Source organism: Solanum dulcamara, chromosome 7 (assembly GCF_947179165.1).
Source record: "Solanum dulcamara chromosome 7, daSolDulc1.2, whole genome shotgun sequence".
Classification (NCBI taxonomy): domain Eukaryota; kingdom Viridiplantae; phylum Streptophyta; class Magnoliopsida; order Solanales; family Solanaceae; genus Solanum; species Solanum dulcamara.
In genome coordinates this window covers 3,549,656-3,567,672 of record NC_077243.1, presented here as the reverse complement: position 1 = coordinate 3,567,672, position 18,017 = coordinate 3,549,656, and the positions used below count along the sequence as shown (strand labels likewise).

Below are 18,017 nucleotides of genomic sequence, written 5' to 3'. Positions count from 1 at the left end.
ACTCTTTATGATGCTTAGCCACGTTCATTGAGATGCCATTTTAGCTTTGAGGTAGTGGAGATTAACAATCACCAAACAATTAAGTTCAGAATTGTAATAATGATAGTACTTAAATGCAAATAGTGATTAACAACATGATATGATCACTCAATACTCTCCGGTCTCCACTAATCTTTGAATTAGTTCAATTAAAATGAGATCATCTATATAGTGTTATTATAATTATGAGGGGTGAGTGTCCCCATCTCCAATCAACCACTTTGATAGTGATTATTAATAATCAAATGAAATGCATCCATATCATTCTCAATCTCTTAATATGTCTTATCCATGTCCTTTTTCCCAAAACTTTATTTTAACTCATACTACCAAATAATACTATACTGTCTATAGAACTATAGTTTTTAAATACTATACTGTCTATACCTTCTTGTCCCTCTTCCTTTTTTCTTTTTAAAATAAAGTTAGAAATACATGTCTAAGATTATATTTTGATCTTCATACTCTGAATCTGTTATTAATTCTTTTCTTTATAGAGAGGAAATAAATTTGATTTAATATATATTGGAAAAGGGACCAGCCCACCAAACAACTGCTCTTTTACTTGACCATGACATCTAATTATTAAAAAATATTAAAAAAATAGTGTACTACTCCCCCAACCCCCTCCCCCCCTCTCTCTCTCTTTTTTTCTTCTTCTTTTGGGTTGTAACTAACATCATGTTTGATCAAATTTTGAAGTCACAAGTGTTCATTTTAGAATGTTGAGGTGTTTTGCTATGCTTAATTTTAGGAAAAAGACAAGTGTTTTTTAAGTAGCGTTTAGAATTTATTTTTTAAAATAGTAAAAAAAAAAAAATCTCCTTAAGCACTTTTGGAACATTAAGCAAACACAAAATATTGCTCTAATATTTGATAGAAGTATTTTTAAAATTAATTAATTAAATACAAATTACTACACTTTAAAGTCTTTTTCCGAAAACCTTCTTTGATGATTGGATTTTTAAAGTTTGATCAAATTAGCTATAAATTATTATTGCATTTGTTCAATTTATGTGAAATCTTTTTTTAATCTATTTTTAAAAATTATTGTTTTATAATTAAAAATAACTTAATTTTTTTTAAAAAAATATTCTAAATAAAATAATTTATAATTATACAAATATCTAAAAATATATTTTATATCATAAATTTCAAAATCTTTTTTTTTGTTAAATTTAACTCAAATCAAATAATATCGCATAAATTTTGACTTTCAATACCAATAATTTGCTGATTGGAAACCAATGCCTGAAAGTGGGTCTCAGTGTAATTGGATATATCTCCTGAATATGGGGTCCAGCAGGGGGAACAAAACCATAGAAGCTCAAGATTCCACGTGTCCTCTAAAAATGCTTCACTTTTGTCATACTTTAATTAATTAAAAAAAAAGGGAAAAAAAATAATAATTCAAAATTCAACACTCCATGTTCCCTATATATATCAGTCATCACAAAACTCTCTTTATCATACACACAAATACAAAAACACAACATAAACATCCCTACTAAGAACCAGGTCCTTAATACACACAAATGGCTGATCATCAATTCAACTCAGACATACAAAATTTTATTAGTAATTCACCATTTTCTTTATTAAATTTGGATTCGAATATCGATTTCATGAACCAATTTCCAGATATGATGAACATTCCATGTTCTTCAGACATGTCAAGTTTCAATTTACAGAGCTCAATGGAATTTTCTAATGAAAATGATTTCACTCAAGTAGCTGAGTTTCCAGGAAGTTTACAAGAAATTTTTCAAGGAAATATACAACAAGAAAGCAAAAAAGAAGAAATTAATGAAAGCAAAAAAAGGAAAATTAGTGATACTCCAGAAAGCAGTTCAGTTTATTCGTCCCCTGCAGTTTCTGCTACTGGAAATAAAAGGAGAAATGTAAGTTAATCTTAAATTGTTACTGTCTCCGTACCAATTTAAGTTTAAGAAATAAAGAGACACTTTTGAATGTTATTGTCTTAAATTGAAAATGTGTGTAACACTTTAAATCTCATGGTCAGACTATTAAATTGGGACAAACGAAGTACTTTATTAATCATCAATTAATTAATTTTTTTTTTTTTGGAATTAAAATAGTTTTTAATTTGCAGAATAAAGGAAGAGGAAACAGAGTGAAAAGTGATGAAAAGGAAGAAGAGAAACCAAGAGAAGTGGTCCATGTTAGAGCCAAAAGAGGCCAAGCAACTGATAGTCACAGCTTAGCAGAAAGGGTAATTAATTTCAGAATATATTCTATATATTTTCAATAATTATCTGGTAAAATTAATTGTGAATTATTCAGTAATGTAAAAACTTGGCATGACTCATGACTCATGACTAATGTAATTTTAATTTTTGTATGGTTCAGGTTAGAAGAGGAAAAATTAATGAAAGACTTAGGTGTTTGCAAGATATTGTTCCAGGATGCTACAAGGTATATTTACACTGACAAACTCTAAGATGTGTAAAAAAAAGAAATTTTAATTGACTAACAATTTTCCATTTTAATCAAATTCCAGACAATGGGCATGGCGGGAATGTTGGATGAAATTATTAATTACGTGCAATCCTTGCAAAATCAAGTCGAGGTGAGTTTAATTTGCATAATTACAAAAAAAAGAAGTAATTTAGATAATTACAAATAAATTGACTTATTCGAATTTGTTGAATCCAGTTCCTCTCCATGAAACTTACCGCAGCAAGCTCATACTACGACTTCAACTCGGAATCTGACATTTTTGTGTCATTGCAGGTAATTTTTCACGTTTTTTTCTCAATCGTGTCTGTACAAAAACAAATAAATTATTTAATACATAATCATGACTAAGTATAGTCACTATTATAATGACTTGTATTAAGTCGATATAAAATATCTTATTTTTTGTGACGGACTAAAAAGAATCTATTGAAATATTTATTACATTGCAGAGAGCAAAGGCATATGAAGCACTAAAAATGCAGAAAATGATGAAGAAGGAAATTGAATGTGAAGTGATGTCTTCAAATCAAGTTGGCCCTTATGGCCAAAATTCTGGAAGTTATCCAATGTTGCCATACAACACCTGAAGATTCTTCCCAAATTTTTTTCTGATTAAATTTTCAATCAAGTTTTTTTTCCCACTTGGTGCTATACATTTGTAATATTTGTATACATTGGAAAAAAAATATTCAGAAATTTATATATTGGTATAATTGTATTAGGCCTCACTCAGCTTTTATGTGGGTACTTGACCAAATCATTTCTAGTGAACTGTTTGATTTTCCCCTAATTTTCTTGATTGGAATATGATGAAATTGAAGAATCTATGTTGCATTTGATTAATTCTAGCAAGTCTTTATTTTATTTTGAGTTATGTTTTGCACATTTTTATCACGTAAATTAATCGAAAGAAGTGACTTTAGAAATTTTAAAAAGAAATTAACATTCAAGAACAGTTTATCTACTCTCGAATTGAAGTAATATGAAATTTGTTAAGCCAAAAACTTCATGGAGAGAAACAAAAATTCACAAACCTTCTAATTGACACTAACAAACATAGTAACAATAATGGATGTGCTAAATTATTAGCAAGAGTAAAAATTACAACTATTAATAAATTATAGTCTTTTAAATAAAAATTGACCAATATATAGACCTACCCTGAAGTTATAAAGATTTTTACATGTGTAACAATCTCGTATAACAAAATAAGTACAAAAAAATAATAATCAGCAAACTGAACCAATCTACAAAAATTAAAATAATTCCTCTGTAACTGTAGAAATTTAGAGGATAAGAAACTGAAGAAAAGGGAATTTTCTGTGTGTTTATTCATCAAGATGTACATTTACTTATATACAGATTTTTCCAAACAGAGACAAAGAGAAATGGGTTAATTTTGTCTAACTTGTCATTGCTTTATTTTATTTGCCCATAACTTATATGGGCATAATCATATTCTAATATATTATCTAATATTTGTTGTGTTGTGTGGACAAGATGATATCCACGTGGATATCATCAGAGAAGTGGAAGAGTCTGGAACCTCTTCAGCTTCTTCTTGCTTCTTCAGCTTCTTCTTTCTCATTTTTTCTTTTTGTTTTGTGCTCGTCTTCTTTCTTCTTTCTCCTTTGCTGTCTTCTTCTTCTCTTCGTGCTGCTGTAGTTCTCCAACATCCCCCCTCAAGTTGGAGGGGAGATTCATGACCCCCAACTTGTGTAAAATCGCACGGTGAGAAATCCCAGAGAGGGGCTTGGTGAATAGATCGGCAAGTTGATCCTCAGAGGGAACAAAGGAAAGAGTAATCAGGCCGGACTGAAATTGTTGGCGCACAAAATGACAGTCCAATTCAACATGTTTTGTGCGTTCGTGGAAGACTGGATTCCGAGCTATATGTATGGCAGCTTGACTATCAGAGTGGAGCGGAATTGGGAGCGAAATAGGAGCAGAAAGGTCCTCAAGGAGACGAACCAACCAAGTAAGTTCAGCAACAACACGACGCATGGATCGATATTCAGCTTCTGCGGAGGACAAGGAGATCGATACTTGTTTCTTCGATTTCCAAGAGATGGGAGCTCCTCCGAGGGTAATGAAAAAACCACTAACCGATCTGCGAGAATCTTTACAAGATGCCCAGTCTGCATCGCAAAATGCTAGCAAAGAAAAAGAGGGATTGGAAGATAGCAGTATACCTTGACCTGGATCGGAGCTCAAGTAGCGTAAAACGCGTAAGGCAGCCGAGAAATGTGACAAACAGGGTCGTTGCATGTGTTGACTCAGAGCAAGTACAGCAAAGGATAGATCTGGGCGAGTGTTGGTTAAATAATTCAATTTCCCTATCAAGTGACGATAAAGAGTGGGATTTTCCAGGCGGGGACTGTCATCGGCTCTAATCTTGAAGGAAGGATCCAGTGGAGAAGTAACTGTAGCCAGATGAGAAACATCGAAGTCATGAAGTAGGTCCAGGGTAAATTTGCGTTGATTCACAATAAATCCATGATCTTCTCGCAAAATTTCCATGCCAAGAAAATGGTGAATTTCTCCCAGGTTCTTAACTCTGAACTCTGTATTGAGGAAGCATTTGAGATTCTCAATTTCATGCAAATCATTTCCTGTGAGTAGTATGTCGTCGACATAGACTGCTAAGATGGAAATAAGTGTGCCATTGTGTTTAAAAAAGAGAGAGTAATCGTTTAAAGAGGAGGAATATCCTTTGAAAGCTAAGGCTCCTGCAAGCCGAGCATACCATTGCCGGGAAGCTTGCTTTAAACCATATAAGGACTTCTTTAGGAGACAAACATGATTAGGGCTAGGAGCTGTCAGGCCTGCGGGAAACTTCATAAAAACTTCTTCTTGGAGGTCACCATGCAAGAAGGCATTGTTGACATCCAATTGTGAAACAGACCAGTGCTTCTTAGCTGCTATGGTAAGGAGGCAGCGGATGGTGGTCATTTTCACAACAGGGGAAAAGGTTTCTTCATAGTCTATACCTTCTCTTTGTATGTCCCCCCTTACGACTAGTCTGGCCTTTAATCGTTCAATGCTACCATTTGAAAGATGTTTTATTTTGTATACCCATTTGCAAGGTAAAGCTCTCTTTCCTTTAGGCAATAAGACAACATCCCAGGTTCGATTGGTTTCCAAAGCCTGAATTTCTGAGTTCATGGCCTCTCTCCATGCTGGATGTTGGGAGGCCTGGCTATAGCAACTAGGTTCAGTAAGATTAGAAAGGGAGTGAACTAGTTGTTGATTGTGGGGGGATAGGGAAGAGAAAGCATAGCTGTTAGGCTTAGGAGAGTGATCAAAGCAAGTTTTCCATAGATCAGTGAGTATCACAGTATTGCAAATGTAGTCTCTGAGATACTCAGGCTCATGAGATATTCTACTAGACCTTCTTGGTAGAGCTGTTATAGGGGCAGGAGGAGAAGCATCTGATGTAGTAGAGCTTGGATAGACATGTTCAAGTTGTGGTAATATAGGTTGTGCAGTGGGGGTTTGCTGGGAGGGACTTAGTGACAGATTGGGAAATGTAGATTCAGAATGTGGACTGTATCCAGAGGCATTATGGTGAGATTCTGAGGGTGTGACTGGGTAGGAACAACCATTTACAGGTGGGTCTGAGTGATTGTGGAGTGACAGGTCAGAATTATGATCTGAGGAAGAGGGGGAGTTGAAAAAAATAGGTGTGTGTGAGTTCTCAGATGAATTGAAAGGAAAATGTGATTCATGGAATCTCACATCCCTAGACACAAATACTTTCTTCTTATCAAGAGACAACAGTTTATATCCTTTTTGTTGTAAAGGATATCCTAGTAAAATACAAGCAGTAGCCTTTTCATCAAACTTGTGTCTTCCCTGTGCCAAGGTGGAAGCATAACACAGACACCCAAAATTCTTCAAATGATCATAGGTTGGTTTCTGTCTAAGTAATATTTCATAAGGTGTTTGTCCCTTGAGAACACTAGATGGCAGTCTATTAATTATATGAGTAGCAGTCAAGATGGATTCTCCCCAGTAGCACATAGGTAATTTGGATTGAAACATCAGCCCTCTTGCAATCTCTAATAGGTGTCTATGTTTTCTCTCAACAGTTCCATTTTGTTGAGGTGTAGCTACACAAGACAGTTGATGCAAAATCCCCTGAGAAGCAAGAAATGCTGATTCTTGTGTGCCTTTCCCTAATTCCAAAGCATTATCAGACCTGATCATCTTAACCTTGACATTGAACTGTCTTTCCACCATAGAGAGAAAGCTTTTCAGTACAGGAAAAGCATTACTCTTAGTACTCAGTAAAAATGTCCATGTCCCTCTACTGAAATCATCTACTATGGTGAGAAAGAACCTGAAACCATTGTAAGTATGACATTTGTATGGTCCCCAAGTATCTATATGAATAAGATCAAAAATGTGTTTGGATTTGATGCTGCTGGTAGGAAAAGGTTGTCTAGTTTGCTTAGCTCTAGGACAAATGTCACAAATAAAATTGGAGTTGGATTCATTAGAGAGAAAGCTTAAATGTTTCATTGCTGAAAATGGGAGGTGTCCCAACCTCATATGCCAGAGCTTTACATTAGGTGCAGCATTAACATAAACTGAATCAAATTCTGAAACTGAGGTGGGATTTCTTCCTTTTGGGATTGAAAATACATCATTTGAATTGAAAACATTTCTAGACTTGTCACTATTAGAATCCAATAGATAGAGACCCTCTCTAACTTCACCAAAAACTTGAGGACTCTTCACTGAAAGGTCCTGCAAGAAACATCCATTAGCAGTGAATAGGACATCATATTGAAACTGGATACAAAACTTGTGAATTGACAGTAAGTTGTACTTAAAATCTGGCACAAGTAACACATCAGTTATGACATGACCTGGCAGAATAGAGATGCTGCCTACATGGGTCACACTTACCTTGAAAGAATTAGGTAAGTTAATGCTCAAAGGCACAGGGAGAGGTTTTAGAAACAAAAAGGAATTGGGATCAAAACACATGTGTTCTGAAGCTCCTGAATCAATTATCCAGGAATTCTGTTTAAGGTTAGTGAATATGGAATTTGAGTATTTAAGAATGGTACCAGCTACTGCATTTGCATTCATTCCTGTTTTTGTCAATTTGCTTTGCTTGTACATTTGCATCATCTCTGCAATCTGTTGTTTGCTATACTGTTCTTCAAGATCTCCATTTTTGATTTCAAAATCTGTCCTGCCCATGTCTTCATCTTTCTGCTGATTTAGACTTGAAACTGGACAGTGAACAGGACTTGCATTTGCTTTAATCTGAGGCTGATAGTTCCTGGAGTTGGTGAACTCAAAATCTGCAGGGAACCCATGCAGTCTGTAGCAATCATCATGCAGATGTCCTGTTTTCCCACAGTAAGTGCATGACAGGTTTGGATCATATTTTTTCTTACCCTTAAACTTGTTTTGTGGCTTGTCAGATCTTGGGTTCTGGTTAGCATACTTCTGATATGTGTTTGTTCCTCTCATTGGTTGATATTTGATCCTCTGTGCATACCTTCCTTGTCCATTAGCCATGAATGCTGCAAACTCAGTAATCAACTTGTTGTTTGGCTGGTTTGCTTGTCCTACTGCCATAAATGATCCAGAATCAGAAGTGACATTTATGTTTGCATATACTTCCCTTTGGTTCTCATCCTGCAAAAGTAAGGAATATGCAATATCTATTCCAGGTAATGGATTCATCATAAGTATATTTCCCCTTGCCTGAGTATATATATCATTCAGTCCCATCAGAAATTGAATCAATCTTTGATCTTCCAGTGACTTGGTTAACTTTGCTTTCCCATCACAGGTACATTCACATGAGCAGCAGGCAATCGCATTCATCCCATCTAATTCATCCCATAGTCTCTTAACTTTGGTGAAGTATCCTGCAATGTCGTTATTGCCTTGTACTAAACCTGTTAATTCCTTTTGCAGATGGTAGAGTTTGGCACCATTTGATTTGCCAAATCTCTGCTCTAGGCTGTCCCAAAGTGCTTTTGCAGTTTTGGAACTCATTACACTGTCTGCAATATCCTTAGATAATGCATTTGATATCCAACATATGATCATGTCATTGACACAGTTCCATTGCTCAAAGTCTGCAGAATTCTGATCTGGAATCTTGCAAGTTCCATTGATAAAACCAAGTTTTCTCTTGGCTGATAGAGATAGGAGGATAGATCTTCTCCAACCTGGGTATCCTCTTCCATCAAAAACACTATTGACTAGAGTCATTCCAGGTGAATCAGAATTGCTTAAGTAATAGGGATGATTGTTTTCATACATGACTCCTCTTTCACCACTGTCTGATTTAATTTCAGTTGTTTCAGGCATTCTGGGATTTTGAGGATGGCTTTGATGTTTTGACACAGATTTGGATGGAGCTTAGAGATGCTCTGATACCATGTAGAAATTTAGAGGATAAGAAACTGAAGAAAAGGGAATTTTCTGTGTGTTTATTCATCAAGATGTACATTTACTTATATACAGATTTTTTCAAACAGAGACAAAGAGAAATGGGTTAATTTTGTCTAACTTGTCATTGCTTTATTTTATTTGCCCATAACTTATATGGGCATAATCATATTCTAATATATTATCTAATATTTGTTGTGTTGTGTGGACAAGATGATATCCACGTGGATATCATCAGAGAAGTGGAAGAGTCTGGAACCTCTTCAGCTTCTTCTTGCTTCTTCAGCTTCTTCTTTCTCATTTTTTCTTTTTGTTTTGTGCTCGTCTTCTTTCTTCTTTCTCCTTTGCTGTCTTCTTCTTCTCTTCGTGCTGCTGTAGTTCTCCAACAGTAACCAATCGTCCATAATACTAAAATTTAGAACATCTTTTTACTTTGTTACAAAGTCAATAGATACTTGTTTTAAATGAGTGAATAGTTATTTCTTCAGTCCAAAACCTCATTTTCACCTATTTTTGAAATTGTTTGACCACTAGATCTACACAACAAGATACACCTGTTTCTTTTGTTTTTTTTTTTTTAATAAAAAAAACGTTGAATCTTATTGTTCAATTATTATTTTTACTTAAATGTCTTAATCATATATTCCTGTTGATTCTTCACTCTTTTGTTAACTCAAAAGGCACAATTTTGCTACATTGCGAAATTCGAGAAAAAATCGAATCAGGAGATAAATTATTAACTCAAGTATCACATCAAAATAGCAATCTTACCTTATCCAAAAGCATGTGATTAAGTTTTGATTAATTGAACATGATGAAATGATGTGTTTGTATTTCTTTTCATTTCTCAACTAAATGATAAATTATAACAGCCAAAGTTTCTTTTTGACTTGGTGATCCTCCAATGCAATGCTACCAAGCAAAAGCTAATGTCCCACTTTATTTTGATATATAATTAATTATAACTAGTTGCAATCACTTAACAATTACCATCATTTTCATCATTTTCATATCCAGTTAACATCAACTAAGATAATTATGGTCGTCAAATGAACATATATAGAAGAGCAAAAAATAGCTTGAATGGTCAAAAAATATTATGATCCAATAAAAAGACGGATAAAGATGAAGTCAATTTCTCAAATTGTCATCCACATTAAGCCAATTACAAAGTTTTCAATTGAAAATATATTCTCAAATTGTCATCCAAATTAAGCCAATTACAAATTTCATGTCAAGTTAATAATATTTATTTGTAAATATATTCTCTCACCAAATTAAGTGTATATAATTAATGTAATACTTCCATGTGTATTATGCTGATGAAATTTCATGATTTGATTGTATTATTGTTTTGAAAAAATAAAAAGTTAGCATATCTTTTAAAACCTCGAAGGTTCGTGTATATGCCTGAAAAAGTGTTTCAATTAGTAGTGGTTTTAAAAGCTTACATACAATTGAAGAAAATATATTAATAGGCGGATTAAGTCAACCTCAATTTACAACATAATCAATCAAATTAAATATTAGATTGAAACCTATAAATAAATTGATTAATTTTTAAGAGAGAACGTTTCAACATAAGACGGGACAAATTAGATTGATAAAGAGAAAATAGTTTTGCCACAAGAAAAAGGAAAATAAATAAATAGTGTATTATGTATTTTATGGGATCTAGTTCTGCAATTATTTGTTTGGTCAATGAAGCTACATTATGCATCTTGAAGCCAACGATAACATAGATTTGGATAATATTTGGTCGAAATTGAAAATAAAGTTGAAATGAATGTTCGGAAATTAAAATTGTGTTTGAACATAAATTATAAAAAAATAGAATCTGAATCTAACTTAATCTCCAAAATTAATTTAAGATGAGAGAATTATTTGAGACTATTTAAGGAGATCAATCATTTTTTTTTATTCGGTGTGATTATGTGGGACTCTTAAAAAAAATATTTTGATGATAAACGTGGAATATTACGTAAGAGAGTTTCTATTAATAAACATAATTAAAATCAGACCAACTACCAAACCTTTATACTAATATAATCAAGTAATTAATTAAGTTGTTCAAGGGTAATGTGGGGGCCATTGTGAACCAAGTTAGTAAGTTACAGGGCAACAAGTTGTATAAAAATGCTTTTGTAGGCATAATTTAACAACAGTATGTTTCCATTTAGATGTAAAGGAAACATCAAAAATGACCCTACAATTTAGTCCAGTGTCCATTCAGGGAACAATACAATTTTTTATTTTTTGACAAGAAACCAGCTGTTTGAAAAATTTAAGTCGGTAAATACCTGTTTCCAAAATAGTATATTTCTTCGTTTCAGTGCACAATTGTTTTAATATGAATTTGGATTTACAAAATAAAAAATAAATTATGAGAAATATATAATAATTACATACTATAAATATTATAGTTAATAATTCATTATATAATTTTTTTTTTTAAATGTAAGGAATATAAGAAAAATATATTTAATAATTGATTACATTTCTATAGTCCATATTTAATAATACCCGAATTTCTTCTTTGATGTCGGATTGAACAACAACGGTTAGAGAAGAATCTCTATCATTAATTCGAGTAAAATCGAAATAAGCAGGAATACTATTTTGACGGAAAATATCATTTATGGGATTTCAATCAAGATATCAAATAAGCTCATTTCTTGGCCAAGAATAAGATTAATTCAACATGGAAATACGAACACCCTAGTAATTTATCGTGACACACGAAACTAAGTGCCCGTTAAGATTGACTTAGTTTAGGTGTTTTTAAGCCAAAATAGATTTTAAACAGTTTTGAAGTGATTGAGTAATGTTAAAAAACTTTCTGCTGCTCATCGCTTTCAGACCCATATTAGTGATTACACTAAAATCTTATGCACCTTCCTTTCGCTTCCCTCAAGAGACTTCGTGTCTCTCCTGTTAGTCGAGTAACTAAACGTACCCACCTACCTTGGGATAAGCAGTTACCGGAAGTTTGAAGCTGACTTTAATGAGCAAAAGTGCTTATAAACACTTATTTTAAAGCTACAGCAACAAAAATAAGTCAAAAATCATAAGCTAGAAATTCAAACTTATGGCTTTTGGCTTAAGTCATAAGCCAAAAACCAATATAAACAGGTTCTAAGGCCCTATATTTACTCGAAATAGTGGTATTTAAAAAAAATACATAATATGACGATAGTTTGGAATTTTTAAAGCAGATACGCTCGAATACACTTATTATCTGCACAGATACAGTTAAACAGAGATATTATATACGTGTGAATACACTTGTTAAGCATGCAAATACAATGTATTCTGCTACAGAGATATATATTATATAGAACGAATACACTTATTATATTTACGAATACAATGTATTTCACTATTATTATGTACACAAATATAATGTATTTATGTTATATGCTTACGAATACATTATATCCGCTACATTTTAAAATACACTATTGCTATATTTCGTAAATAGACAAACTATTGCTTTATTCAGTACGTACTTACAAGCGGCACTATAACTATATACAAAATTTTCTCAAAAAATGAAATAGATACAACGGAAAAGGGTCAAACTATCCTTCAACTATTTGAAATAGAACACATATACCCTTAAACTATATTCTGGCTCAAAAATACCCTTCATTTCATACTATTGGCTCACTTCTACCCCTCTGTTTGACGGAATGAAAGGTGGCATCTCATGGGTATTAATTTACGCCACATAGGATCTCCACATGAGCACCCCACTACACCCCATCAATTAAAAGATCCAAACTCATGCTTGACTCCCGTAGTTATGGTTTCCTTGACTCCCGTAGTTATGGCTGCCTTAATTAATTTGCAGTAGTTTTTAAGCAACTCCAGTAACAATTTACGGCAGTCAGACATCTCTTCTTGTTGGCCTGACTTTAGAAAGAACACTTTAGCTTCTTCTCAAGCATTTATTGATCACGTTAAACGTATTTTTGAGCCAGAATGTAATTTAAGGATATATGTGCTTCATTTCAAATAATTGAAGGGTAATTTTGGCCTTTTCCATAGATACAATTAGGTAGCATGGACAAGAGACTCACTGAATTTAATAAATGTTCATTTGTTTTATTAGAAATTTCACACGCAATATAAATTGTGACTTTCTAGCCACTGAACTGCTTGAGGGACTTTAAAACAGTAGATTGGGTATATATAAATCTGATGGATGTTGCCAATTCATTGACTAAATGATTAATTTTGAGAAAGATTGCAAGTGACAAAATTCCAAACCCCCTTTATTCCTATTGAAAATCTTGAGGACCCCTTTTCTTCAAAATCCAAATAAAAAACAAATAGAAGAAATAATTAATAGTATTGATGTTATTTGTTTGTATAAGATGGAAAAGTTTTAAAGGCAGATACGTTGTATGAGACAGCTTGAAATGGGACAAGTGGGGTTATAGGCCAAAAGAGAAAGGGGTCATTATCCAAAATTTCACTAAAATGTTATGTAAGAGATTAATGAACCTTCAAGCTACTTTTGTTTTTTCTCAATTCCCACTATGAAAGAAAGAAAAAAAATCAACATCTTTTCAAGTTGACTCCCTTTTGACCAAAATTTTGTTGCCTGGTTTGTTGGAGTATGCATGCATAAGGACGGAGGAACAACATTGTTTGGGACCTACTTATACTTAACAAATTGGATATACATATATGATAGATCACATAATATTCAAGAAGAGACATATTTGGCATAATATACAATAATACATACGAGTTTATGGTATATATATATATACACATTTGTATGGTGTAAAAAAAAACTACCCTATCAGGTCATTCAATTATATTTACGGATAATTTTCTTAAAATGAGAAATTTATAATATTGAAATAAGATAGTCTATCTCCTGTAACATTAAACTTTGACATGATATGATGATGTAAATAAAAAGTTAAACTAACGGTGTATGTAACTTAAACGCAATATATTAGCAATAGTACCCCAATCCGATTCAGTGCAGCAATGAAGTTCAAATTTTCACTAAGGACCTTGTGTTCAATAATGTTCTTAGTTTAATAAATATGTATAAAATGTGAAACTTTTTTCGATTTTAATTTATGTGATGATATTTGATTGAATAGGAAATTGAGAAGGAAAGGAAGTGAACTTTTGAAAGCGCACAATGCACATGCTCCATTGGCAAGTAGGTAAGTTGGAAATAGCTAGCTGGACAGATAAGAATTAGAAAGGGAATTAATAGGAAAATTGGGGCAAATTCATGGATCCTTAGTACAGTCTTTACTTTCATCACAAAAAAGCCTTAAAATTTGGGAAGAATGTCGACTGTTAGTCTGTTACCATCACTGAATTAAAATGAATATGCAAGGTTCCAACCTTCTTGTTGCTGTTTTTTTTTTTTGGCTAATTAGTGACTCTATGTAAGGATATATTTCTTCTATCTCAATTTATGTGGCACAGGCGAAATTTTGAGATTCAAACTTTTGAACTTGAAAATTCACGATCAAAGTTTAGAAGTTTGAATCTTGAAATTCCAATTGTGTCACATAAATCGAGCCAGAGAGGGAGTATATCAGTAAAAAAAAAAGTAGTTAAAAGAAGATGTTTGTTTTATTGGTTCTATCCGGTGTCTGATATTTGTATTGGAGTCTCTTAAGGAAACTCTCTCTAATATAGGACATTCTTTTTTTTTCTTCATATTTTGGCTCAAACGTGGGACTTTTAATTAAGGTGAGGATTCTATATTCATCCTATATCAACCCTTATTGATACGGAAGATGTTTATTATGACATTAGTAGAACACGAATCCTACAAATGTTTACTCCTAAATTGGTGATTTGTAATGAATTTTGTATAATTAGGAAATCAAGTGCACATGAATTATTATGAACAAATACTATATCTTTGATGCTACATAATTTGCTAAAGAAAATTTTCTTAATAGTATGTAAGGACAGTATACTGTAGTAATGAAATAAAGAAAGTAATTCTTAAGGATTGTTCTCCGGCACAATTGTCCGGAAACGTTATCGAAAAAGCAAAATTTTGTGAGAGCTTGAGCTATATCATAAGAAAATAGAAATGTGACTATAAAACTTTTGAAATTTATGATCTCAAATATATTATATTATTTATGTAATTATAAAATTTCATACTACATAGAGATATGAATGTACAGATCTTTTTTTGAACGAACTAATAAAAAAGGTAATGTCATACAAAATAGATAGGATAGTCATAGCTAATCATTTTTTGTTCTCACTTTTATATCTAGCTTGTTTCTTGCAATACTAAGAGTGTTTAGATTAACTTTTAGTTTTTGACTTATAAATCAATAGTCATTTTAGCTTATAAACATTTTTAAAATTTATCCAAACACTCCAAAAGTGTTTAAAACTTATTTTAACTTAAAAGCACTCAAAATAAATCAATTCAAACAGGCTCACATGAGTCGAGACATAACACCGGCCAAAGCGTAAATTAAAAGAACTAACTTAGCATTTTTTCATTTCCATTTGGGGATTTTTGAAACTCGTCCAACACCTAAGCATACACCATACTGTGATGCATACCCATTTTGATACCTTTGTCCTCTAGGTCGGCCCCACGGCATTATATACTTCGGCCTTCAATATGGAAGAGGCCATTGATTGTAATAGAAAACTTAGTAAGAATTAGGGTTCTTTCGTATGCTTGTAGTAATTATTGTCATTTTTTTTTTGATTTTGATAGTTTCTGCAATTATATGGAGTATATCTATCTGCACAAATACCTCTGATGAGAACTTCATCTGAATTCGAATCCTACTAAGAGGAACACTAACGATCAGAAATTGTTGAAGAAACAACAAGATCTTTCTTTTGTCCCTTCCAGGCGATTGGAAAATAAAGAAATGGTTAATATATTCAAGATAATTACATATTTACAAAATACCGTCTTAATTCATCCGACCATGATTGAGAATTGTTTGATCGTCTTTCTTTGAGAAATAGCCGAAATAGAATCAACATGAATTCGGGACTGCTATTCGAACATGCAGCTCTCCCAGAAACACATTTAAAAACTGATTTACACAATTCATTAGAGTTGGTAAACAAGCTAAACAAATATAGCTGACGGATATGACAATGAGACTTTTATCTGGCTACAAGTTGGGCTCAAATCATTCCATGTATTGATATGAGCTTGGCAACCATGTAACCTTTATTGTGACCCTATGAACCCATAATAAGGAAAGGGGAAATTATTAGACCAATAAAAATCAACTATTTTATGGCTTATTTGAAGGGAAAAATTACACACAAACACACAATATAGAGCCCCTTTTAAAGTAAGGGAAAATTCTGCTTGCCAGTCGCTTTGATTATGCTCAAGAAAACATTGAACACATATACCACCACTGTCAGTCTGTCACATTGTCAAGCTAGCATGGGTCAAATTAAATATTGCTACCAGTACACCCAGGCGTATACATACCGAGGACGTTCTTGTTTGCAACAGGATGCGGACACATGAGTCTAACCCACTTATCACGTGTTGGATGTTACTGTTAGACTAAAGCACTGGGGGCAAATTGGATCATGGAAACCTGCAGGAGCTCAAGCAAATTGCTCAACCAATGCCAGTTGTGGTCCTTTGTCTTAACTTATACAGTTGGGCCTATATGAACCAACAGAAAAACAACACCTTCAACAATAAAAAGGACTATATGGAGATAAATCACCCTGTGACTAAAGCCGCTAAGTTCTTCCCCTTGGCAGTCCAACAACAGTCTATTCCAAATAATCAAATGGAACCAAGTACCAACCAAAAGAAAGAACCTATAAGCTCAACACAGATGGTGCCTTTAATGCAGGTGTCGTAAGAAACTATAGGAAAAGGATTAAAGGTTCTTGAAAACTACAAAGGATGATGTTTCATCCTTATCTCATCCACATTGTCCATGTTAGACGTTTTTCTTCCAACTTCCCTTCCTTTAGCTACTAAGATGTTCAGTTTGAAAAGTCCAAAGAGCGCAGACTAGAGGTGAGGTCTCGCTTTCTTTTTCCACTCAAGCACACAACATGTGTCGTGCTAGGCCCCTTCTCCCCTTTATCTAGTGAAAGAGTCCACCGAACATTGAACTTAAACTAGTTGCTTCCATTGAAAGAGGAGAGCTCCATGACTTCCAGACTTGGCTCTTTTCCAATGTAGATGAATCAATCAGTATTTTCTCTTTCAGTCTCACTTAACCTGGTTGTAACCTCCTTCTGCTGTAACCCGCCTCTGATCAGCATAGCTCAATAATGGAAGTTAGGGTCAATCGGAGGATGCCTTACTTCTTAGATGACCCAAGCAAGTCATTAAGCAATTGGATGGATCCTCCTAACTATAGTTACTTACATATGCGGAAAACCCTGCTGGTAATACCAACATATAATACAAACGAACCTTACAAATTCCCATGCTTCTAGCTTAGGAGCTGAAATTCCAGAACTAAAACAAAGGAATGGAAATTGCAGGACAACTTAATCTAACTCCGCTTGAAATTTCAGACTCACAAGAACATTATCCATACTTGCACCAAGTAATATTCACAAATTTCTCACATATGACAATGGATTGCAGGTTGCTGCTGGACCACTTGGATAAACCAGACCACTTATCACACATCTTTGGGGAAGGGAATCATCAGAAACTGCTCAGTGCATATAGTAGCTATTTAGGGGAAAATATTGTATCATGCTTCATCCCCTAGTTTTGCTTAGGCATTTCTTTAAAGACTTGAAAGGTGCTAGTCAGAATAGAGTAGTTCCCTTGTATACATATCTTTTCAAGCAAAATATAAATCAATAAATGAAAAACAACAAAAGTAGATGCTGGAGAAACTGTATCTCAGGGGTTGGGACTGTCAAAGATGGCTGTAAAGGGTTATGGGGTTGATGGAGTGACTTGGAAACTTAATATTTAATATAGTAAAATGTGAAGTAATCAGCTTTTACCAAAGCTGAAACAGATTCTATGGTGAGAGCAGTGTGTTGGTTCAAGATCAAGATGATAATATATATTGGCAGTATCAAAGTTATCAGTA

The 18,017-nt window shown here is 33.4% G+C and overlaps 1 protein-coding gene across 1 annotated transcript; it reads left to right on the top strand.

Annotated features, from left to right (window-relative positions):
• The first annotated feature begins 1,519 nt into the window (after positions 1 to 1,519).
• Positions 1,520 to 3,301, top strand: LOC129895768 (transcription factor BEE 3). Its single transcript, XM_055971532.1, has 6 exons — positions 1,520 to 1,940; positions 2,153 to 2,272; positions 2,410 to 2,475; positions 2,561 to 2,629; positions 2,716 to 2,793; positions 2,970 to 3,301. Exons 1-6 carry the CDS (start codon positions 1,575 to 1,577, stop codon positions 3,105 to 3,107), a joined length of 837 nt encoding a protein of 278 aa, XP_055827507.1. The 5' UTR covers positions 1,520 to 1,574; the 3' UTR covers positions 3,108 to 3,301.
• The last annotated feature ends 14,716 nt before the right edge of the window (positions 3,302 to 18,017 follow it).

What these genes read in the sequence shown, in the direction of transcription:
- LOC129895768 (XM_055971532.1), top strand. Translation starts at nt 1,575, where the DNA reads ATGGCTGATCATCAATTCAACTCAGACATACAAAATTTTATTAGTAAT. An exon ending in CTGGAAATAAAAGGAGAAAT is followed by an intron (nt 1,941 to 2,152) that starts GTAAGTTAATCT and finishes TTTAATTTGCAG; the next exon opens with AATAAAGGAAGAGGAAACAG. An exon ending in GTCACAGCTTAGCAGAAAGG is followed by an intron (nt 2,273 to 2,409) that starts GTAATTAATTTC and finishes TGTATGGTTCAG; the next exon opens with GTTAGAAGAGGAAAAATTAA.